The sequence below is a fragment of the Bacillus rossius genome, chromosome 1 (assembly GCF_032445375.1).
Source record: "Bacillus rossius redtenbacheri isolate Brsri chromosome 1, Brsri_v3, whole genome shotgun sequence".
Lineage (NCBI taxonomy): Eukaryota > Metazoa > Arthropoda > Insecta > Phasmatodea > Bacillidae > Bacillus > Bacillus rossius.
The window spans coordinates 364061559-364086173 of record NC_086330.1 but is presented as its reverse complement, the minus strand read 5'-3'; the positions used below and the strand labels follow the sequence as shown (position 1 = coordinate 364086173).

Sequence of the window (24615 nt, the reverse complement as noted above, 5' to 3'; positions counted from 1 at the left end):
TCGGCGAACAAACGCCCGAAGACAAAGAGACGACTCGTGGCGAGGACCCCACTCGCGGGGGGCAAACAGCACAAGGCGGAGACCTCGCACGCGGCGGACACGCCACCCTGGGCGGGGACATCTCGTCCTGGCCGCAGAGGAGCAGCAGGTCTCGCCGGCGCCGGGCGGCCGAACAACAGCGCCGGCAGCGACTCCAGGCCTGGCGGTTCGCTGAGGTCCTCCGTGACGCCACGTGTCTCCAGCTCGGAGTCGCGAGACGGAGTCAAACGCCACCGGTGGAAACAGCATCGCTCCGCTCGAAAATCGAAAACGACATCTCGTCCGGAGACACTGACGGGACAAGTGCATCTATCAGGTTGGTCTTTGTCATTCCAACGAGAGTCAAAAGCGACGAGTGTAATCATCCGACGAAAGCTCACAGAAATTCCACTGTTAGAGCGCACGCCTTGGTGAACACGATAGGTTGTTTTTGTTCGCAGGAAAATGTCACAGCAAATTACATGTTATCTACCGCACAAAAGCGACCCATAGTTTTGTTCGCAACAAGAGCGGTAAAAAAATGCAATAATGTTCATCATGAAAAAGTGCATGCGCAAAATATAAACAGCAGTTTTGCAACTGGTGGAAAATCTTCAGATATAGTGCTAACACTGAAAAATAATAACCCCCTGAAGACTGCGGAATATATTCAGAAAAGAACGCAATATCCGTCGAAGGAGGTGGGAAGACAGGAGGAAGATAATCTGCAAAGAAGCACCACTGAGCCAAGCGTGATTGCCTCATTAATCTGCACAGCAGAGGGAGAATCAGGCGGGACAAGTCTGAGGATTAACATCGAGCAGCCTTCCGGCACTGAAGGTGGAGAAATCTCAACATGGCTGAAAAAAGTTCGTAGTAAGGCACGGTTTATCAATGTCCAGATTTCTGCCAAGAAGAAAGTTGAGAGCTTGCCATCTGGTGTTCATCGCGTCACGTGGATTTCCCACCAGCTACGCGGAAACCAAATCGTTTTCTCTCTCGAATGTACCGCATCACGAGCTCAGCGTAGGAACAAATCGATAAAAAAAAATCACGCCAAAGGAAACATGATGCCAGGCTCGTTATATCGAGCGCGCAGACGCGTCTCTGCCGAAGGCAATCTAAGAGAAGCTATCTTCCACGGAACAGCAGACGGAACTCAGTTTCTGCGCACAAAGGAGAGCGGCTCGCCAGTCACGAATGCTACGGAGAATGATTACAAAGAAGCAGACAACCAAAGGGTATCATCCTCCGGGCGTGAAGTATCTTCTTCTGGTGCGACTGCGGCGAGCTCGTCGCAGGGCGCGGGGACAGACGCGGTGCAACTCACCGCCAGCAGCTTGGGAGCTACTTCGGACGGGCCACCGGGGACGAGAGACAACCTCCAGTCTGCCACGACGGGGTCGCCGCCGCAGACACCCCAGGTCCTCTCGAGATGGACGCCGAGCACGAGGGCAGGAAGACCTCCTGGACCCGGAGCGAAGGTATTCGACGACGGCGCCGGAGCAGCCACGCCGGGCACGGACTCGGCGAGCTACAGCCGCGGGCAGTCGGAGACCCAGAGGTCCTCGGGAGAGTCGACGGAAGCCCCGCCCCCGGAGGACGAGTGGAACGCCACCTTGCGGAGGTTCTCGGAGGCGTGGCCGGTGGGTTCCTGGGAGGCGGGCGGCCTCTTCACCGCCGACTTCCTGCGCCGCGTGGACCGCCACTGGCTGCGGTTCCCGCCGCCCAGCGCCGCCGCCTACTACGCCATGGCGGCCGTGTACTCGATGGTGGTGGTGGTGGGAGTCGTCGGCAACCTGCTGGTCATCGCCATGTTCACCAGGTGAGACCGCTCGGCCAGGGGTGCGTCGGCGCTGTTGTAGCATGTGCAAGCCCACACGCATGACTTGGGGTCCTTTTATTTGCTACTGAGCAAGCGTTTTCCTGTGTATCTCACAGTAGCAGCACCGTACTCACTGCAGTAATCATTGCCCATAAAACTTCAAACCTTCAATATTCCCGAATGAAATGTTAACAAAACTTTCCTGTCCGTTAAAATTAAGTGCTATTTTTGTAAAACGTTTTTTTTTTTCACCGTTGTTACTATCAAATATTTTTTTTATATAAATCTAAGTAATCGAAATCAGTTTATTAGTATGAAATTTTACAGGTTTTAGAAAAAATATAATTTTTGTATATTTAATTTGCGAAAATATGTAATATATATTTATATATATTCTGGTAACTTTGATTTATATAAAAAAAATTTAAATTATCTCTAGACATTTATTTTTTCATTAAAACAAAAAAGAGGAAAATACATACAGCTTTTCTTTAATAATTCTGAATAATCTTTTATAGTAAAATCAGCCTTAAATGTACCTAAATTAATGTATATAACATAAACCGTCGGAAACACACTAACGAACAAGGAACATCCAGTTTCACTGTCTAAGTTTGTAAAATAATTATATAATTTTAATTTGTTGAAATTTTTAAACCTTTAGTTTCAAAATTATTTTTAAAAATTGTGATTTTTTTTCTTACTTTGAATTCGTTTTTCTTTTAAACACGCATCAATATTTTATTTATATATAACATTTATAAGTATACCAAGAAATTTTGGCTTTTAATATTTTCCTCCATAGTAAAATGTACAAAAATTCTACTTTTATAAAACCCTTTATACTTCATTACTTGCCAACTAATAAACCTATTTCATTAATTTTAATTGATAAAAATGTGTGTTGATGGCTACAATGGTTGTAAAAAAATTCCCGAAGCTTTAACCAAATGTTTGAGGACGGGAATATATGTGCAGAAATTGCCCTAAACTATTGATGAGTACTGTATATAAATATTCGGGTTGGAAAAGGGGGAGGAGAAATTATTTGTTGGCTGGTATGGCTATTTACGATCGACAAAGTGCGAATCTACAACAGAAATTCCGAGGAAAAAAGTATTTTAGTCGTTATTTCAAGGGACGACTTTACAGCTAAGGCATATTCTACAAAGACACGGAAGTGAAAATGGACCACGTAAACGCAAACGGATCTCACGTAACGGCGTGTCTATATAGGCATACATGTGGACACGAACCCGTACGGACTATCTTGGCAATACTTAGCTCTTCCGTTTAAATTCCTCCGTTCGACCAATAGAAACCGAGTATTTGGCCGCGATGGTAGACATGTTTGTTTACATTTAAAATACTTAAAAATTGTCTCAAGCAGGTGAATATCTAGTGTCATATCGTTACTTTGTGGTTAATTATTTATATGTATCATATATATAGTCCTGGTCGACTTATGTTCTCTATATAATTCTTTTTTTTCAAATAAATTAATTTTTCGTACCCACAAAATTCAATATCATTGGTTGCCATTTGTTAAATTTCCGTTCATTGGGGAAAGGGTAGACGGCTAGTTAAGTGTAAACATCTTACAGGTCTGTGAGCCGCTCTTTGATGTGTAAACATCTTAGCTCTCGGTGTACGGCATTTATTACCCACGCCACGCCGCAGCACAGTCTCCAACTATCGCTCGTCGCAACCCGACTGGCTCGCCAGGCCTTCACTCCCGATAGGTACGGTTCGCTCACGAAGATCCACTTGCCCTCTCGCTAATCACACGGGTATCGCCAGTGTCACTCTACCCTACTCTCAGAACTCTCCGAACCCTCGGGACTTCCGTGCAGGCCGGCGTCGCTGCTTATATACTTGTGGCGCCCTTCTCGCAGGTACGAGAGCGGCTGTGACGGGTCGCGTCATCCCGGGCCGACCCGACTCCCGAAACACCCAGAACAGCGACGTTTATTCACGCCACTCCACGCGGCGGCCTCTGTAAGCCCGGGATTCCCAGGCCGCTAGAGATGACAATAGCCCGAGGCGGGACGGTGCGCGGGGAGCGGAGGGGGGGGGGGGGGTTAGCGAGGACCCTTGTAATCCGGCCAGGCACGCGTGGCATGCCTTACGTCAGTGGCCGTCGCGTGACGTCAGTGGCCGTGCTTGTCCGCCAGCCCACTCCAAAACCTGACGCGCATCGCGGTCTTGTCTCTCGCGTTCTCCTTAAACCGGTTCGTCCCGAACATGTAACGCATCTCTTCCCGGGTGTCCAAATGCTACTCGAAGTTTAGGCCGCCTGCCTTTCCTCCTTCGCGGGCTGTACAGTCTCACCAGATAACCCTCTCTCGCGGCAGATGTAGTTTCTCTCGTCACCCGGTGACACTTCTGCGTCGCAGATGCCAGCCAGCCGCCCGAGCTAGGCCGACCATTGCCTTGGACGGGCCCGATACTCATGACAGTATTGCTAATTACCTTCCGACGTTTTGCTTTTTTTCTTCCCTTTTTTTTCTCTCTATTCCTTCTCTCGCAGCTACATGTTCACACAGCATTTCTTCCCGAATCTTTTTCGTCTCATCTATGTTCCTCTATTCCTTCTTGGTTCTTCTGAATCTCGTCTGGTGTAATACAACAGTATTTACAGGTTCACTGCAACTGTTATGATGTTCATTTTATAAACGCTCAATTCGTTTATAGATAACCAACTTGATATAATTAATGTAACAAATTATGTACGGGAGTTATAGTTCTGGAAGACGTACGAGTGAAGCCTACATTTTATTTATTTCATGGTTTAAGGAGGGGAAACAGTTTTGGAAGTATTGATTAGTCATTCATGTCTTCTATGGAATTTATAAATTTTGATATTTCAAATTTAGCGCTGTTATCTTCTTCTTTTCCTTACTAGTTTTGTTTTATGAAAGTTTTAACGTCGATGGTTGTAAAAATAATTTGGTTGTTTGTTTTAGAATGTTTGAAGGATTCGAGAGCTTTTAGTCAATATCTCTGAAGTGAATAGACATGTATTCTGGTCGAACCATTAATTTCAACAGTAATATTATAAATTGATCCGGGACAACCGCGGAGTCCGTTATTAGGGAAATTTCCGAACTTCTGGAAAACCATACAACCGCGTCGGTCGTTTCGTTCGTTAGGGATTATGTACGAGAAAGACATTTAAAGTCTTCGGAAGAGCTCCAGAGGAAACCACCAGGCGTGCCTAGCGTTGGCGATGCCGACCCCGAACATCCGGAGGACGAGTCTTGGCCGTCCATAGGCGTGCGCACGGTAGGTGCCACAGGTGCCTTGGCACCACCATTAGGGTTAACGTTATTTTGTTTTTTACAAGCAGAAATAATACATACTTACAAAAAACCGTATTATTTCCAAAAAAATATGTTTTTTAATCGTGTCGATTTACAGATATGTGCTCATAACACTATCAGTATATCAATAAATTATCAATCGAACCAACTATACACACGGAAACAAGCCAGTTGCAATTACTTGTGTTGTACGCGCGGGCCGCGGCTACGAAACTTCTGAAATGTAAATACTTCTCATAGTTCTCCTCGAATTACATAGAATGCGCGCTCGGTGTCCACTGTTCACTCCACTCGGCAGGCGCACGGAATAATAGCCGCCGTCCGCCAGGGTTTATTTAAAAAAAGAGAGAGAGTTTAGTTAGTTAAAAGGATAGGCTTACTCTATGACTTAATGCAGTCGCCGACAAAACATTTTTGTTGTATTTCAAAAGTTAAAACTTTTGCCCACTCTTATTTGTGTATTTTTATTATTTTAATATTTTACATATTTTATTTATGTTACAAAAACTCCCTTCATTTGTTGATTGTAAAACTTAACATTTGAGAATGTTTTTTCTAGCATTTATTTGGCGTCTTCAGAAAACATATAAGTACGGTTTTTCAAAGCCACCAGCATGAATTCCGTGCAAACAATTTGGGCAATTTACTTTATGGCTCAACAAAGCTTAAAACTGTAAATAGTTTATTAGTTTTCCTGGTGATTATAACGTTCAAAGCCATAATTTGTCATAAAAAATGTTAAAATTTTTACATCTGTGTATTTAATGTTTTTGTTCGGAAACACCTTAAATAGCACCATTTTGCGCTTTCAAATCCCAATTTTTCCGGGGGAGGACCCCCGGACCCCCCGCTACCAATACTGAAGTCCTGCGCACGCCTATGGCCGTGACGACATTCCGCTGTCTACAGATGGAACTGCAGTTTCTTCAGTGAACAGACTGTTGGTGAGGTCCACCTGTTTCTGATTTTACTACTTTCCAGAGCCAGAAGGACGTCCAGACGCGGAAGAAAGAGTCGACGAATTCGCTGTAGCTTTAAACCCTCTTTTCAGTTCGAATCCAGTGTCTACCCAAATCCAGGAATAACCCAGTAGTCTTAGTTTATCACTCATGTTCTCCGAGACACTAGTTTAGTCGGTAAACCGTTGACGTGATTTAGACAATACTAAACACACAAAACAGAGGTGTAAATACTATTATTTAGGAAAGGCTTTACTCTTACGTACTAAAGGAAGTTATGACTCTCACAGTAATATTAAATAATAATAGAAATATAAATTAATAGTTTCAACTATATGGTGATTACTGTGATGAGTAAACGAGATTAAATACTAATTGTACGAAGGAATCCTTTTCGGTTTGTCTGATTCATAAGTCAGTAGTTTCAAGGCACCCTTTAACACATAAATTTATATACCGACTAAGTTTCGCTATATATATAGCACTGGCAGTCAATGGCAGTGAAGTATTATTTAAGGTAATATGGATACTATTATATTAAGTCATTGAAGAAAGAATTAGGTACCAAATGAAAATCGTACGCTAATGATAACTTATTCGTTGGTGTTACGAATTCCTATACTGCCAGCTTATCTGTGGACTCGCCTGATTTGTCTATATAGAAGTAGAGTCATCTTAGTATGACTAATAAAATTTGAAGCAGGGGAACAACCATAATTTGTTTTGTTTTGTTTCGTTTCCCGGACTTTCGGCAGTGTTTTGCTTGGCGTGGTTACGAGCGTCAGCGGCCTCGGAAGTTGCCATGACGACGCATCAAATCAACAACGCTCCGCCGTGTTCGAAACAATTACATTATAATTGGTCGATTGTAATAAAGACGCCTAGCGTCGACGTTTGGATTGGCTGGCGAGTACCGACAATGCAAAATTTAAATATATATAAGAGAGAGTGTAATATGACGCCGGGAAGATGAAGTGATTCGGCGTTAATTCCCGTGAGGAATTCTGCTGTTTGCAGCAGTTCAGCGTCGCGTGTAGCTACGAAGTTGTAGCTAAACGCGAGAACTAATTACTCCGTACGTCAGCAAATGAATGCAGCGCGCGGGAACAACTTGACCGCGAAATATAAGGTTTAGAAGTTTCCTTGTACCAGGATTCAGGTATGGCCGGCTGCACTGACGTTAACGCCGTAAGTCGGCAACTACGTCCCAGCGAACATTATTAATATATCGCACGTAATTAGAGATTAACGTGTCAATAATTTTATTGGATATAACGAACTATATCAACGAACTGTCACACACAAGTCCAGTGGTCCTAGGAGTCAGGGTTTCGTGTCTGACTGGCTGAAGGCAAATAATAAGTAGACTTTTGAAAATTGATGTATTATAATACACATGTGCCCACTGTAACGGAACAGAAGTTTGGAAATAATTGTTTGGTTTTGTTCTATTCGAGAAAGCTGTTACTGAGGTCATGTATATTACGCTTGTCAATTAGTCATAAAATAAATGTTTTTTTTTTTATTGTTATGACTAACTACCATTTTGTGTTTCTATTAATGATCACTAGGTTATGTTAACCATAATACAACGCACCCAATTCCATTACATTATTAATTGTGTTTAATATCATTATCATTATATTTTTATTGTATGCTCATGATAATTTACAGAGAACACTTTGGCACAACAAAGTGTAGGCTGTTAGTTTACAGAACGTTTTGGCTACCACGATGTGGAGCTGTATCGTTACACTGGACTGCACTTAGTTTCTCCCTGTACCATCTTCATGATTCCTTGTGTTCTCATCATCTCTTCTTGGTCTTTCTTCATCTCTCTTTGGTCTGTCTTCATCTATTCTTGTTAAATCTTCACCACTTTATAACCCATCTTTATCACTCCTGTACTCTTCTTTAGCTCTTCTTTGATTTTTGCCCTTGCTGATCTTCTCTTTTTGCTGCTATTCTCCTCTTGGCTTATCTTCTCTTCATCAATTTGAGCTTCATGGCATTCTTGAACTCAACTTTGTGAGTTTTTAGTTTCATTCTTCATTTCATTCTTCCCCTCTTCTTGGTTGCATTTACTCTTCATGGCCATACTAGCCTCTTTTTGGTGGTCCTTATTTCTCTATTAATTTCATTCTGAATGGCCTCCTGGTTACTCATCATCTCTTCCTGACCAACCTTCGTCTCCTGTAGGCTATTACTTCTCTCTCTTTTCATTTCTTCATGGTGGTTCTTACTCTCCTTCATTTCACTGTTCACTTATTTCGCGAAGTACTTTATACTGGTTCTCATTGCCCTCACGACATTCCAATTTTCTTCTAGGGCAACCCTTATCTTCTTGATATCCTCAACACTAACATCCTCAGCAGCCATCTCTCTCTCTCTCTCTCTCTCTCTCTCTCTCTACCACTTTCACTAATAAAAAAACTAAATAATATTTTATTTCTATTAGGTACTTCTATTAATTTTAAAAAAAACTAGCCTAAACTTCTGATCAAAACTTAAAATAACTCTATTACATTAAAAACTAATTTTATAACATTTGGAAGTCACTAAAGTTCTCAACACTAAATTTATTCTGAAATAAACTAAATTCTGTTCTTTACTTTAATTTTAATAATGTAACTGAATCCTAAATCTATTAGTTAGGGTTTATCCCACTTTTGACACCAAAATTGTTGCGAATATAATGTGGGGAGAACTAGTGGTTTCGTAAGGGATAGCCTTATTAACTAGTACAGTGTTATTTAATACTAATGTCTACATTACAAATTTAATTACTGCGCTCAAGATCTCAGTCCACAACAATTAGTCTTACACTGATCATTGAAACATTGACACTTCCCACTGGAGCTTGATTAGACAGTGGCTCGCTCTTCTGTCCGCCTCTGTCCGCTTCCTTCGTACTCTCAGAACTCTCCGAACCCTCGGAACTTCCGTGGAGGCCGGCGTCGCTGCTTATATACTTGCGGCGCCCTTCTCGCAGGGACGAGAGCGGCTGTGACGTGTCGCGTCATCCCGGGCCGACCCGACTCCCGAAACACCCAGAACAGCGACGCTTATTCGCGACGCTCCACGCGGCTGCCTCTGTAAGCCCGGGATTCTCAGGCCGCTAGAGGTGACAATAGCCCGAGGCGGGACGGTGGGCTGGGGTGTGGAGGGGGAGGGGGTAGCGAGGACCCTTGTAATCCGGCCAGGCACGCGTGGCATGCCTTACGTCAGTGGCCGTCGCGTGACGTCAGTGGCCGTTCGGGGCCGCCAGTCTGCTCCTCATCGCGATCTTTTCTCTCGCGTTCGTAACTTTTAACCTTTCATTTAAGTTACGATCATCTCTACAAGCGAAAACCTAACTTCCCGAATAAAAAAAAAATTAATGAATTCCTGCTAGAATTATATTTACGTGCAAACCCTAACCTAAGCAAATGCACGAGCAGAGATTATTCTGGTATCTTAAACGGGAGTCGGCGAATAAGGCCGTAGGGAGGTTGAACTTGTCGGACTTCAGTCAACAAACGACTGCGGCGGATTGTGTGTTTTAGTGCGTGCACGTCTTACTTATGTGTGCATGTCTGAAGTATTCTGTGCGAGTCGTGAAACGGAACTCGGGCTTCCGCCGAACCGAAATGCGCAGCGCCAATGCGAGTCGCCGGGCAAACTGAGAGACGATCCTTGTATTGTTGCCAGACAGAGAGGCGAACGAATTTGTTCCCGCCGGCAGAATACTTTTGTTTGCATACTGTCCATCAAATGTTTCATATGTCAAAACAATAAATATACATTTTTTATTGAATACGCAAATAAAATACAATGAAACATACAGGTCCCGGACATCTGAATTATTAGTACCAGGAAAAATATCTGCCTCAAAGTAATAATTTCATCGAATAAATCCTGCGTATTTTATTTGCCGCATAAAAAATATTTTGCTAGGATAAAAAATTTCTCTCAGTGCAACGCTGCTCTCAATTTCCGGTGGAAGACGACAAGCTCTGCGGAAGTTCGCCTTCGGTTTAAACATTGACGTAGGGAGATTCTTCTTTAAATGTTTTGAATTTTTTTTAAGTTCTCAGAACATTATGTTTTGATTTTGAACAATATAATCTGTTCAAAGAATAGTTTTCCGGCCGTAGGTTAGGGAAACGTATCGGCCGACAGATGTGCTCGTTCATTGCATTTACGTACGTACCAAACACACGACAGCCATCAGTGCTTAGCCTTTAGGTTTTTTATTAAAACGAAATTTATTCGGAGAAATATGTTAAGTGCAACTTTTATATTCTGTTGGGAAAAAATCAACGTGCGTGAACACATTCCAGAGCTTGCACGGATAAATAACCTCGGCAACACACGAGTCGTAATTGTAATCAGTGTCGCCATCTTGCGAAAACAAAATTCCGACGTTCTTCACGAGTAGCGTCGCGCCCGCGACGCGATGGGAATCTATACTAATATTATAAAGCTGAAGAGTTTGTTTGTTTGTTTGAACGCGCTAATCTCAGGAACCACTGGTCCGATTTGAAAAATTCTTTCAGTGTTGGATAGTACATTTATCGCGGAAGGCTATAGGCTATATTATATTATCAATAACATTATGTATCCTTACTAAAAGTTCAATTTAGAATCAAATGCGTTGGAGGGGGTTAGATACAACATGCAGTACACGTACGAAGTGTGTGTTGACAATGCCGCAGGCGCTAGAAGTTTGTTTCCTATTGCCTATTAACATTGTTGCCACGCACTAGATGCCTTATCATTCTTAATTTTCCCATACAATTAAAAAACACCCCCGTGATATTAACAACGAAGCAATCAGTACCCTCATAAGAGTTCAATTAGTATTTAAATACTTATCACTTTAAATCGCAAACCTAAACTTTTTCTTTTCCTCTCTCTATGTTTAATTTGTTTTTTTTTCTTTTACTAGAATTATTTTTATTATTTCTAATTAATTTTCATTTTTCGGACCATCAATAATTTTCCTCTCCCGTTACAATTCTGACAAGAACTTGTACTATATATAATTTCAAAATTCCATCGCTTAGGGAGTTTAAAAGGGGTAAATTCTGTTTTATAATAACACATCATAGAAGGTAAGTCATAGGGTTTGTGTCATTTCTCTATGTCCGCCACACGGTCATATACGTCCTATCTCCTATCCTTCTCCTTGGCTAAACCCATCCGAGTGAATCTCGTGGCTGCTAGCGAACTAAAGGTGCTAATAACAGTTTAGTTTAAAACTTCGTCATAGATGGCGTTTCCTTGAATTTGTAACGCGTTTTGTGCGTCCGTTACGTCTTGCCTAGGGGTTACCTGCCTTCACATAAAACGAAGCTGAAAATTGGTGTCCCGGTTTTGCTGATGCGTAGTTTTGATGCACCGAGACTGTGCAATCAATGGGACTTTCAAATCAAAATGTCCAGTTTTTAAAGTGTATGTCATATAAATTTGAAACTCGGTAGTGACGTTCCTTATATTATGATGTGTTTAGCCCGGGCAACGCCGAGTACTTCAGCTAGTAGAAAAATATTTTCTAATCGGAAAGTCTGTCGCGTCGGCCATTTTTTTTGCTCTTACGTCACAGACGTATCGTACACAGAAGAAACAGTTTCTTTAATTTTACATAAGATCCCTTTGGAAACCAGTTGCTAAGAAATAGTTTGTAATACTTCAAGAGAGATATTGTAACTTCGTACATCACATTATTATGGTTAAATTTCCGTGTATGAAATACGTTTTTCTATATATTATTGACTTTTTTTTAATTGACACATAATTTTATATTTTAATTGATGCTTGATTCAAGTATACATTTTTTAACCCCATGGAAAAGATAATCGAATATTCAATAATTGGACTTTTTGTTGTATCATGCTTATCCACGAAAGCTATTGAGGGAACGGTTTGCAAATAACTTTAAACTATTGGAGGAACTGGGTCGTCACAAATCCCGGGTAAGAATCCGAACCCAGTATTACAGCGAACACTTTTTTATAGTGATACAGTTGTTTTCATGCATGTGCAAAAATGTACAAATATCTGTGATTTTACGTGAATATTTGTGTTACATTTTCAAAAGGAAAATGCACAGTGTACTTGATTGATCAGAAAAATATTCGCGCCCAACACATCGCGTTAGTGAGTCCAGCATCAGGCCTCTACCATTGAATATTCAATGCTTGTACCTCCTCCCAAACACCCGCGCCGGAATTATTTCACCGCGATTCCGGCGCCAGCTGCTGCAGGAACCTAGATCCGGCGCCAGCTGTTGGTGGGACCTAGATCCAGCGCCAGCTGTTGGTGGTACCTAGATCCGGCGCCAGCTGTTGCAGGAACCTAGATCCGGCGCCAGCTGTTGCAGGAACCTAGATCCGGCGCCAGCTGTTGCAGGAACCTAGATCCGGCGCCAGCTGTTGTCAGAACCTAGATCCGGCGCCAGCTGTTGGTGGGACCTAGATCCGGCCCGCGACACAGCCGCAGGAACCTTTCAACTGCTGTCATTAGACACGATGTCGTGTGTTACAGTCTTGTCTGCACACATTTAGTGTTCACAAGCCACAGCATTCCCGCAGAAATATTGGAATAATATTATTTATATTTGTGCAATACATTTAGTTTTTCATTTTAATTCTTCTTGGTTTTCATGGTTTTTAATTTTTTTGGTAAATACAATTTTTGAAATGGAATTTTTACTATTGACTTCATCACGTACCACCAATTTCGTTTATTGGCTATCCTGCACAATAATAAGACATATATTTTTTTGTAAAAATAAAATGTTATATTAATTAATTAGTGTCTGACCCCGGAAAGAGTGAAGTTTGCCATGACAGGCCTGGATCAAACAGGTTCAGTGGCATTCCTATGGGAGACAACCCCCTCCCCCTTTTTTTCAACAATACTTTCTCCAAATAACCTGCCTTGGCAAACCGAAGTTGGTTCTGCGCGGTGTAGAACCAGGAGTTCTCGCAATTATTGGGAAATGTGGCGGACGTTGCCGTAATACAGTGGGGTTTCCCCGTGTGCTCTCGTTCACCCCACCTTACAGTGGCGGACGCAGGGGGAAGGGGGGATAAGGGATATATTACCCCCCCCCCCCCCCCTAAGTTATGAAAATTTGTGCAATATATCTATCAGTGCAGACAGTATGTTACTGTTTGAGAAGCCACTGTTACTGTAGCTCCATAAGTCAGTGTGTTAGCGTCAATAGTTATGTAGGTTTTTTTTTAAATACACGTGTTCAGATTTTAATTTATTTCCTATTTTGTTCTATCCCCACCCCTCCCTGCGAAAACATTCATGAATCCGCCACTGCCCACTTATTAATTTTGTAAATGCTCATTCTCTTACTCTTACAGTCTCAAACCACGTTAATGTCGATGGCAGGTCCTAAGCCTTGGTCCACTATTACATTGCTTCATCATAAACACACGCTCTCAATAATTTATGCCTCCTTTTATACATTCCAAGTATCTGCTTCGAGGAACAGCTTCGCGCGCTTACTCAAAGCTCCTACATATATTCAAAAGCCAACCGTCGCGCTGGGATGGAAAATCTCCACAAACTTCAAAAAGTGCCTCGGCTCGTTGAACAACGAGCAAAACTCTCCTTGCTCACTTCAGATTTTTTTGTTTACGCGCGCGAAATCACGGATGTTGACTTTCAGAACACCAAAGTTTATTTTTTTTTTTTCCAAGCGTTTCTCGCGAACGAACACCACCTACAATGAAGGCTGTGGCTTAAAGCTCCCTGTGTTTCCTGAACTAACGCGCGCACAATCGTGCTCCATAGACGTAGGTTAGGAAATAGAAGCTCCGAAAAGATTTCAAACATCTGAAATTAATCAAAAGTGAATATAATGACGTTACTTCACTAAAATACACTAAATAGTCAAGGATTTAATAAAATCTTCAATTACAGACTCTTGAGCCAGGAGAAATAGTTATTATACGAGACGAATTTCAGCAGAAAGATTTTTTCAATAAATACGTAATTAGTCAGCATAAATTAATTTTTGATGGCTTTACTCTGAAGAAGATGGGTGACAAAAAAAAAATATTGGAGTAGGAAGTGTAATTTTTCATCTTCTGTGTAGTGAGTAAAAAAAAACTTCTTTTTTTTACTTTTTGCTTTTTTTTTTTTAATAGTCCTGAAGAGTTACTTTTTCTGGTACTTGATGCTCGCATGACGACTTACAATGATTACAAAAATGAGCGGGGTTATTATTCTACGGTAGGTCTTTCTGCGGCAAAAAAAAAAAATTGTTCGCTGTGTTTCCCGCCACCACATTCGTTCTTCTCGAGCAGAAACAAATCTGAGGAAATTAAGGTTTGAAAGGGCCTCGTGTCATTTTTACAGGCTAATTACAATATTCAAACAAAATTGAAATGGAACCGACCACTTTTAATTGAAAAGTCTGTAATTGGCATCTGAAGTTTTTAAAATACGAGATTTATGTAATAAAGTTACATTTATTACTGAAATTTGCACTGGAATAATAATGTTTTTTTTAATGATTAAAGAAAAGCTTACTGCTCGCAAGAAATTTTTTTAAAACTATATGCAAGGTATTTTAACCTACTTACGGACACTGTGTTCACTTACTTTTAACATGAATCCAAAATAATATTCGTGATATATCAACAAATCATTTAAAAACTGACTCAGCCCACAGTAATAACACACTTTATTTTGCTTGTGTGTTTGTGTGTGTTTACCTTTTTTTATAATGACACATACAAATCGGAAGTCAAAATAGGCTTAGTTTCTACGAAGATTCAGTTATTCGGAATTTACGTTTATTTAACCGACTTAAAAAAAAGGAGGAGGTTATCAATTCGACGTTGTTTTGGTGTGTTTGTTACCTCAGAACTTTCGACTGGGTGAACCGATTTTGATGATTCGTTTTGTTTTGAAAGCTGGTGCTTCTTGTGTGGTCCCATTTCATTTGGTCTAGTTCTGACAATGGCGTCCATGAGAAAACCATATAAGTCTTAAATTTTCATTAAGTATGTGCGCGAGAAATGTATGAATAACTCAATATCACGCCAACCGATTTCGATGATTCTTTTTTTTTATTGGAAAGGATGTACTTCAAGGGTAGTTTGATGAGAGTTTGGTTAGGTTCTGATTATGGGATCCATGACAAAGTAACGGAACTCTTCAATCCTCAGGAGCAAATTAACGATACTCGGCCGAATGTTTTATAGGCTATCCGGATATTCGAGTCACCTACCGTAACGTGGATCAAGCTGAGACGGTTTGCACGTTGCTCTTCTGTCTCTTTGGATAGACGATCGTGTATCACGCTGAGTCGGTGGGCATGTTGCTCCTCCGTCTCATTTGATAGACGATCGTTGATCAAGCCGAGACGGTGAATACGTTTTTCGATATTTTCCCTGTTCAAAACTTTTTTTCATGTAAAGCTGCATTTTCGAAAGTCTATTTTTGCGCTCTTCGCAAGTCTCTTTTGAAATTGTCCTCGAGGTAGATTTCCTCCTTTGAGGTAGGCGTTTATCCCTGACTTCGTTTGTTTCATTTAAACGGCACTTTTTAGTGCATATTAATTTGTTTTGGAATTTTTTTTTGAAGTCGGTATATTTTTGTTAAAATATGTGATTGAGTTAAAAATTTTCGTCGAAAAGTCCGTAAAATTACTGTAATTTATAACAGTGTAGGACAGCACACGAAACAGACACGAACACTACAACAGTCCTCCAGTATGGTGTACGGTCTCGCAGGGATTCCAGTTAAATCACGTTGTTGCTGGTATTTACTTCCCCCATCTGAACTGCATCGCTACGCAAAGACCCCCACACACACTTCTCCACTACTAGGGAAACTATTACGTCATTTCCACGGAATTGGAGTTATTTTCGGGGCGTTAGACGTGCTTGTAACTGATACTGCTACTGAAAAAATTTCCTTGTTTGATCCCTTGGTCCTTTTTGTATGATCCCCTAATTATGTGCGTCGGATATCCTTATTGTATTGACCAGTGTACACTGTTATAAATTCTCATCTTAAATTTACGAAGAACGGCAGTTAAAAATTATACAGGGATCTTCGTCAAATGCACTGTTATCTTCGTCAGTTTACAGGTGCTGCGCTTGCTTTCTTTGAACCAAGGAAAATAATATGTATTATGTGAAGAAAACATTTTAAACCTGGTTGAATGTACAGCAAAAAACCTTTTTATTTCGGCTTGTACTTTTTCCTTGTTCACAACTAAACTCAGAACTCAGGAGTCGGAACATAGCGTAATTCCTTCGAAGATCTCTTAGTTTATTTGAGGTTGATTCTTCGTTGAAAAGTCCGTAAATTCACTGTTACGTATTTCCAACAGTTTTGCCGGTGCGTTTCAGGCAACGCATTTACATCTAACTGTGGAGCACCAACTCGCAAGTCATTTGGCTGGCACTATACGTAGTTAATGTGTGTTGTTCAATGGCGGCTTCAGGATGACTTTTAGGGAGGGGCTATCGCTCAAAGAAAGGTCGTAGTTGCAAAAAATGAAAGTGGTCAGATATTGGCCTTGGAATATTATTTACAAATTACAAGTTTCAAATACAGAACCTTAGTAGCTCCATGCAACTTTTGATAAGATAAAAGTTTAACATATGAAATTAAATATTTAAGTAAACATAAATATACACTAATCATTCAAATTGGTCTCGGGAGGGGCTATCGCCCCCCCCCCCCCCCCCACCCCCCTTCTGGAGCCGCGCTTGGTGTTGTTGTACCTGTACGCGGGCGATTCTGTATTGTGAGAAAAGAAGGGACGAAACTCGCTTTTAGATAGAATGGGGAAAATACAGGCACAATAAATGCCAACCAGGTGCATAACACATAAATAAAAATAATAAGCTTCGACGTTAACGTTAACATTTCAATGGACTTAAAATCTAGCACGAAGTCAGGTAGGGAAAACCTAAAACCTTTCTCGTAAAATAATTGTGGGGAGGGGGGGGGGGGGGAATTGGTAGTAAGCTGGTTCAGTATGGAGATGGAAAGGGGAAAAAGGGAGATGTAGGGAAAAAGAGTGGGTTGAAGAGAGAACGAACGAATGCAGTAAAGGGATGGCACTCGATAGAGGAGGCGGTGCGCGGCTGACTGACTCCCACTCATAGCTTCTCAGGAAATTAATTAAAAAAGTATACACATGTGAGTGTGTTTGTATCACACTTTTTCTTTATTGCAACTCTTGTACACTAAGTTTGCTAGAAATTAGAAAACCACTTTCAGACCATCTGACAAACATGAATTCTAATTAAATATTACAGGAGATAAAGACTTCGTAAATGTCGGGTTTATAAACGACGCAACACCGTAACACGCAACCGACGCAAGTAAATAACGGTCGTTCACAAAGCAAGCAAGATGTTACCGTAAAACCCCACAGTCTGATATTTCAAAACACCAGAAAACAAATATCTTCCCCTGAAACTCTTTGGTAATACATCTTTACCATTAAACGATATGAAATGGTAAAATAATTTGATTTTTAATAGTGTTAGTTTCTTTCTCTGTGCGTAAGTTTAACAAGTGAAAACGTGATATAATATAATAAAAACAACATCTTGGTCTACCGTGAAAATAAAATCTGCGTCTTTAAAAGTTTTCAGAACACTCCACGAGTATGGAAGACGTAAACGCAAGCAGAAACAAGCCTCGTCGACAGCAGCGCCCCTCGCGCTAGTGGCGTGGAACTAACCTAAACCCCGCACGGGAAGCCTAAGGTGTCCATCAAGTTCTGTCCCTGCCCGAACACGCCCGAATATTCACCTTCGGCCAACCTCGGGTTTATTTATATGTATTTATATTTCTCTGTTTATTTTAATGTAGCTCTACTAACCTAACTAACCGTCCATTGTGTTTTAAAGTGTTTTTATGTAGCTAACCTAACAGACCACTTTTAATATTTGAATTCATTTTTCCAGCGCAAAAATAAAACAAATCCCGAAGTTGGCCGAAGGTGAATTGTTCGGATGTAATCGGGAATGGCAGAACTTTTGTGCATATTAGGTCTCCCACCACGCACTAGTCAACGAAGATACTTCACTCGTCTGTCGTCTCTGTAGTCGAAACTGAACCGTCTTAGGGCGCGGTTACACATACACAGAACAGAACGATATCCCTTCTGCATAACCCTCTGATCGGGTGTTGAGAGTTTAAACAGTCCTTTGCGAAAAAAATCCAAGATGGAGAATGTCCCTGGCCCAAGTTCGTGTAATATATTACCGACTGAAACGACAAAAGATTAACAAGTAAATATTTTAGTGTTTTGCTGGCTCTAATTCTCTAAAGGTACACTTGCTCAAATAAAAAGGATCCACAACACATTCATTCGATGACATTAGACGTTTTGGAGGTAGAACACACTTCTTTGTACCAACTGCAGCGAAACCGTACGCTTTAACGTTTGTAAACATGTTAGCTTAAACTTGTAGACCTGAAGTTGTTCGGCGTTCCGTATAACCGCACCCTTATTTAGAGTTTGTGTTAATATATATACATATATATAGGTTTAAATTTAAACATAACAAAATAATGACTTATGAAATTAAACTTAACAAAAAATAGAAAAATTAATTAGAGACAAAAACAAAGATTTAAACGACTTTAAATTCATCAGGAAAAAAATTCAGGGCTACCAACCATTTCAATAAATGGGGCGTGGCTGGGTCATGGACACGGCCGTGTGTTGTACGTGGATACGTGTACGCAACAGGTAATATTTTCTATACAAAATATACAATACGCTATTTAATGTATGTTATAATCATGTTTGAACACTAAGAAGTCATCATCCATTTGTATAATTTCAACCGCCCCAGCTGCAACTGACGATGATAGATATGTAGCTGCAACACTAAACTGTATCCTCCGATTTTGTTATCATTCGTTTTTTGAATTGCCTCCCACTATGGAAGCAATTTTTAAGACGTATTCACATCAATAGCACTAAACTTCACGCAAAGTCACCTTTAGATTGCAATGGCTCCACAGACGAAGCGGGTTGGCTACGATACGTTCGTCTAGACACGCCTCCCCATTTAATTTTTGTCTGATCACAGATTACACTGGATAGAAGTATATTTTCTGAGAAAAATTAATGGGAAAGGATCTTCAGATGATAATCATACTTAGGGGCAAAACAAACAAAAAAAAATCTCTGGTACAACTATCTCAATAAATAAGCAAGTTCCTCAAAACTTTGTAACTTGGGTCGTAGAAATCCTCTCTTGTCTCTTTCACGCTGTCTTGTTCCATTACTCTCTTACCATTATCTTGATTATTTGCGGTTTCTGTTTCACACTTTTGCTAACTTATATTGTTTAAAATACTTTCTAAAAAAAAAAATTGGTTGTCTGTAAAGTCGGTTTACGGACGATAGTTTAACGTGACAACGTCATAACAAAACATTGATGAAATGATTGATCCAGAAGAAAAGGAAATATCATATTCGGCCTGAGACTGAGCCGTACCTAATAGGTTTTTGCAACCAAACCATTTAGGCATTAAAAATATTATATTCTTTGAGGAAGAATTTTTTTTTTATTTTTCAATCTTTTGCATGATATAATCTACCTCTGCATACTTTTATGAATAAAATTGAATCATTTTTATTGAATTATCACTATTTTGTATGGATACAAAGGAGTGAAATGAAATGTGCAATTGAATTAATAAATTTACTTTTATTTGCATTCATTAATTCAAATATATTTATTAATTTTGAAATGTTGCATGCACCATATTTATTTTTACAAGTACAAAAATAATTTTGCAGCTGCCGGGTTTCGAACCGACTTCCTTTAGATTAGAGTTTGGTATGCTAACCACACGCCCACGAGGCCATACTGAGATAATGTAGTTTATATATATATATATATACATATATATATATTTATTTATTTATAAAAACTTTGTTCACGGTAGGGGTATAATATTAACACGATTTTATAACAAATACGCATCCCAAATACACCAAACTTATTTATAATGTGTTACAATATGTTTTAAAACATTGTGCAAAAGATCCCGGGTGTAATTTGAATTATTATGTGTAACTGTAAAACACCATTGTTGGTTCAGAACGTATTTGAATTTTCAACATTACTTTTAAATAACCGTACCGATTGTGCTGAAAATCGGTGGACGATCGTTAAATTACATAATATTAATAATTCAAACGACAAAATATGATTGAAAAGTCAAATCGATGGTTGTTCCAATCGAGTGGAAGAGAGATGCCACGCATGCGTACGATGATCATGAAGAGAGATGCCACGCATGCGTACAATGAGCAAACAGAACACAACCGTAGTGGGACATCCGTAGTGGGACACTTTTTCGTGCGTGCAGCCGGCCGGCGTTCATCGATTTATTAGACGTTGTCACGTCAAAAAAACATCGATCTTAACGTCAGGGTCCTTACAGGAGAGTAACTTACCGACAAACTTATTTACCCCGCTTAACAAGTCTGTATGATAATGATGCCATACTAAAAATACATCGAACAGTCGAATGAAACGAAACAGAAGTTTTCCAGTATCTTGTAAATAGCTAATAATGATACAATTACACATAAGGATGGTAAACGAAGTGTTTGGCAACATATAAATAGTACATTTAAGAAACTTAATATAAATGAGACATAACACGCCAGTTAAAAGCGTTATCGTTAAGCAGGGCCGGGATAAGAGGTCTGGAGGCCTCAGGGCAACAGAGGAGTGGAGGCCCCCTGGCCCCAAATTATTTTCCAAATAAAATGAACCATTTTTTTCAGTCGAGTTTTCCAATAAATAATTTATTGTGAAATCATGTAGATAATCTTAGTATTTGAAAAAAAAATACATACATATAATCGGAGACAAGAATTATATGAAATTAAATTTTAGTGTTAATGAAAGGAACCTTCCGAGCTTTTTTCGCCGAAAAATCGTTGATGATTTCGCTGAAATCCAATTCCCGGAGTAAATCGCTTTCAATGCTCAGGAGAGAAATCTTCGATAAACGGTTTTGTCCCATCGTGGTTCGTACAGACAAAAAACGGGGGAAACAGGTACCGTCGTATCTCGTATCGACACGCAAATACGGGGAATAGGCTGAATAGGCATTTCGATATTTTACTGATTGCCTGATTGGAGTGAACAAATATAGATAAATTATTTCTGTTAATATTTAACAATAATATAATCATGTATGTACAAAGTACTGTAGGTAAAGGTAAAACAGCGAAAAAAGATTATCAAAGGAAAAGATGTTTACTAGTGTTTACTTGTCGGAATTAGAAAGATTTTTTTTCCGAAGTCTCTATTGTGGGGCCCTCCGTTTGTGGAGGCCCCGGGGCTTTTGCCCCGGTTGCCCTCCCCTAAATCCGGCCCTGTCGTTAAGTGCTGTGTATTACTTTGTTGTACCTACCTAATAAAGACGTATTAAATTACATGTTTTACATTCGTAACGTTCAAATGTTCTCAGGCTAAGGAAGCATTCGTTTTAGTTACACTCTTAAAAGTTCCGTTACAAAAATTATTATCTTGCAGTTATTTTGGTAAATATCTTCTCCCAGCCCTTTAAATTTCAAGACATGTAAACGACATCTTTATTTCAAAAATAAAGCATTGGGCTTTTTTTTTTTAATGAAACGCTAAAAACAGAATAGAAAATAATTTTTCTGAACATTTTATTTAAAAAATAAAACATTTCACCTACGGGTTTCAATAGAAATAGTATATTTCAAAATAGCTTACATACGTAGGACTTGTTCTTTAAAGAAATTGACAAAAGACTTGATGAAGAAGCACGTAATTTATGGTAATTTCTTACAAATTTCTCGTTTACTTTCTGCCCTTCAAATCAGACGTAGTATTTGTTAACGAATCACAATATGATTGGACGCAATAATTCCGTAATTGCCTTGACTCATTTGAGACGTTTCATACTTGCAGAAACGAAGCCATTTTTTCCCCAAGTGATTTCAGGATTCAGAAATAAATGCTCTAATCAAAGTCAACTTATAGTAATGATATCGCTCATTGCTGTACTTCCTTTTTTTTCTCATTCGTAGGGCCACGTGGAGACAGAAACTCGTAAAACCTAGTAAAACGCTGATTAATGATCTAATCAAATACTTTCCCTATCTCGGTTCAAGCACTGCTAAAACACGCTTTCGTAGAAATGTACGTGTTATGAATTCAGACGATGAAAATACTGCAACGTTTTTTCTCACGTAATAGAGGGATAATCGAAGGATAAAAATCAGGTTTGAAACAGTATGAAGCGATGATGTCTCCGCAATTATAAATAAAAAAAATCCCTTTGGGCACAGACTACAGGCGTAGGCAGATTTCTAAGTACCTGCTTCTTCTGGAAATATTCTGGAAATTTTTATAAACATCTGGAACATTTAAAGAACTTATTGTACATGAAATCCTATATGTTCTCCAATTATTCCAAAATGACCGATAAAACATTTTCTTATATGCGTCTAGGCATTGAATAGCTTACTTAAACTGTCATATTGTGTTTACTAAAGTAATTATGAATATTTTTGGACTTCAAGCACTATTTTTCATCCCTTACAATAATTCTTGGTCGAACAAAAATTTGCTTTGAACCAAGATCTTCCATACTATTAAGGTAGTTTAAAATATATTTGAAAGAATTTAATTCTAAGGAAGTTTTGCAATTTTTTATTTCAACTGCTGTTTTTATGGTAAAAGTTAGTTTCATCAAAAATTGTTTCAGACAAGGGCTTTTAGAAAATGTTTAGAGTGTTCACAATAAATTATAATTGATGAGATATTTTACCTCCTAAAAAGATATGATTATTTTGTATCTGTACATGACACGGCATTTTTATTTATTCTTTTTATTCAAACCCATATTGTTCTCTAATACCTGTTTATACCACCCTTTGCAACAATGGTTAGTTGTATCTAAAATGTGTCAGACAAAATTTTTATATCATAGTTATAAGGTTTACAAACAATTTTAATGGATTTAATAGTGGGCAGTAGTATGTAAATGTATTTCCGAGATCAGGCCTCAGGCGGTGGTGCTGTGGTGCCGACCGCCATCTTGGATTTGTGACGTCACGACGGCAAAAATTCCTCAAAATTCCTCAAAAATGACTCAAAATGACTCAAAATTTCCCGTTTTCGAGGGAAAAATTCCCGTTTCGAGGAAAAATTAGGATTTCAAAAAACCACAAATGTCTTTTGCCTTAGAAAGAACACAAATTCCTAAAATAGGCTTAAGCATCCTTAACTCAAGCCTCAGTTAAGCCATTTCTAGGAATAAGGATACCATGACCTTTGACCTTGACCCCGGCGGCCATCTTGGATCCGCCATTTTGGATGGCGTCATTGTGTTCTCGAAAATTTCGGTGGCGTGTTTTCCGCCATATTGGATGATGACGTCACCGTTGCAGTTTCCGTTACGGTCGCCATCTTTAACTTTTTTATTTATTATCCGATTTTAATGAAAAAAATTCCAAAATTCATCAAAAAATTAACGTATTTGAATTCTGTTTGATTATATCGATGTACGTCCTTGGTTCGATTCCCGACGAGAGTAAACAGTCGATCCTTCCTCCATGAAAGCTACCTAGACTGATCTATCACCACCAATACCAAGGTATATATCGTCAACTGGTATGACATCATGTCCGACATCTTGTCTTCATCCACTGGAGACCACCATCTTGTTTTCGTCTGCTAGAGTGTGCCGATATCATGTAGTATAATTATCTGGTCACCACACCTTTGGCCTTGACCTTGAACTTTGACCTTGACCTTGAACTTTGACCTTGACCTTGAAATTTGACCTTGACCTTGAAATTTGACCTTGACCTTGAACTTTGACCTTGACCTTGAAATTTGAATTTGACCTTGAAATTTGACCTTGACCTTGAAATTTGACCTTGACCTTGAACTTTGACCTTGACCTTGAAATTTGACCTTGACCTTGAAATTTGACCTTGGCCTTGAAATTTGACCTTGACCTTGAAAATTGACCTTGACCTTGAAATTTGACTTTGACCTTGAAATTTTACTTTGTCCTTGAAATTTGACTTTGTCCTTGTCGAACATAATGGATCCGACATTTTATGTTCACTACATGCTACCAGGAGCAACCACCTGCTGGAGTACGCCATATTGTGTGTGTACTTGTATTATAGAGTACATTTCCATCTGTATAATTTTATTCTAACCCGCTACAGTGCAGTAATCATTTATTATGGAGGTGTCCCCCGCCATCTTGAAATTCGGCCGCCATCTTGAAATCATGTAATAATGTAGCTAGAAAAGCGGTAAAAAATCCAAAATTCATTAAATAAATTAGTAATCCATATAATGATTGATTGGATCGACTTAGGTCCTTGGTTCGATCCCTGGCCGATACAAAACAACTTTAATTTAAAAAAATACTAAAAAAGTGTTAGGTTTGAGAAAATAAAAACACCACAAGTTCTTTTAAA

The 24615-nt window shown here is 39.6% G+C and overlaps 1 protein-coding gene across 2 annotated transcripts in view; it reads left to right on the top strand.

The window, feature by feature from the left end:
- Window positions 1–356: 356 nt before the first annotated feature.
- LOC134528354 (opsin, ultraviolet-sensitive-like) overlaps window positions 357–24615 on the top strand; it is a 55924-nt gene continuing 31665 nt past the window's right edge. Inside the window, exon 1 of one of the 2 annotated variants that reach the window (XM_063361913.1) lies at window positions 357–1843. In XM_063361913.1, coding sequence (XP_063217983.1) covers window positions 501–1843 — 1343 coding nt within the window. In that variant the 5' untranslated portion in view covers window positions 357–500. Of the gene's footprint in view, window positions 1844–18763; window positions 18859–24615 lie in introns of those variants that run through there. The other variant, XM_063361914.1, reaches the window with a different exon arrangement.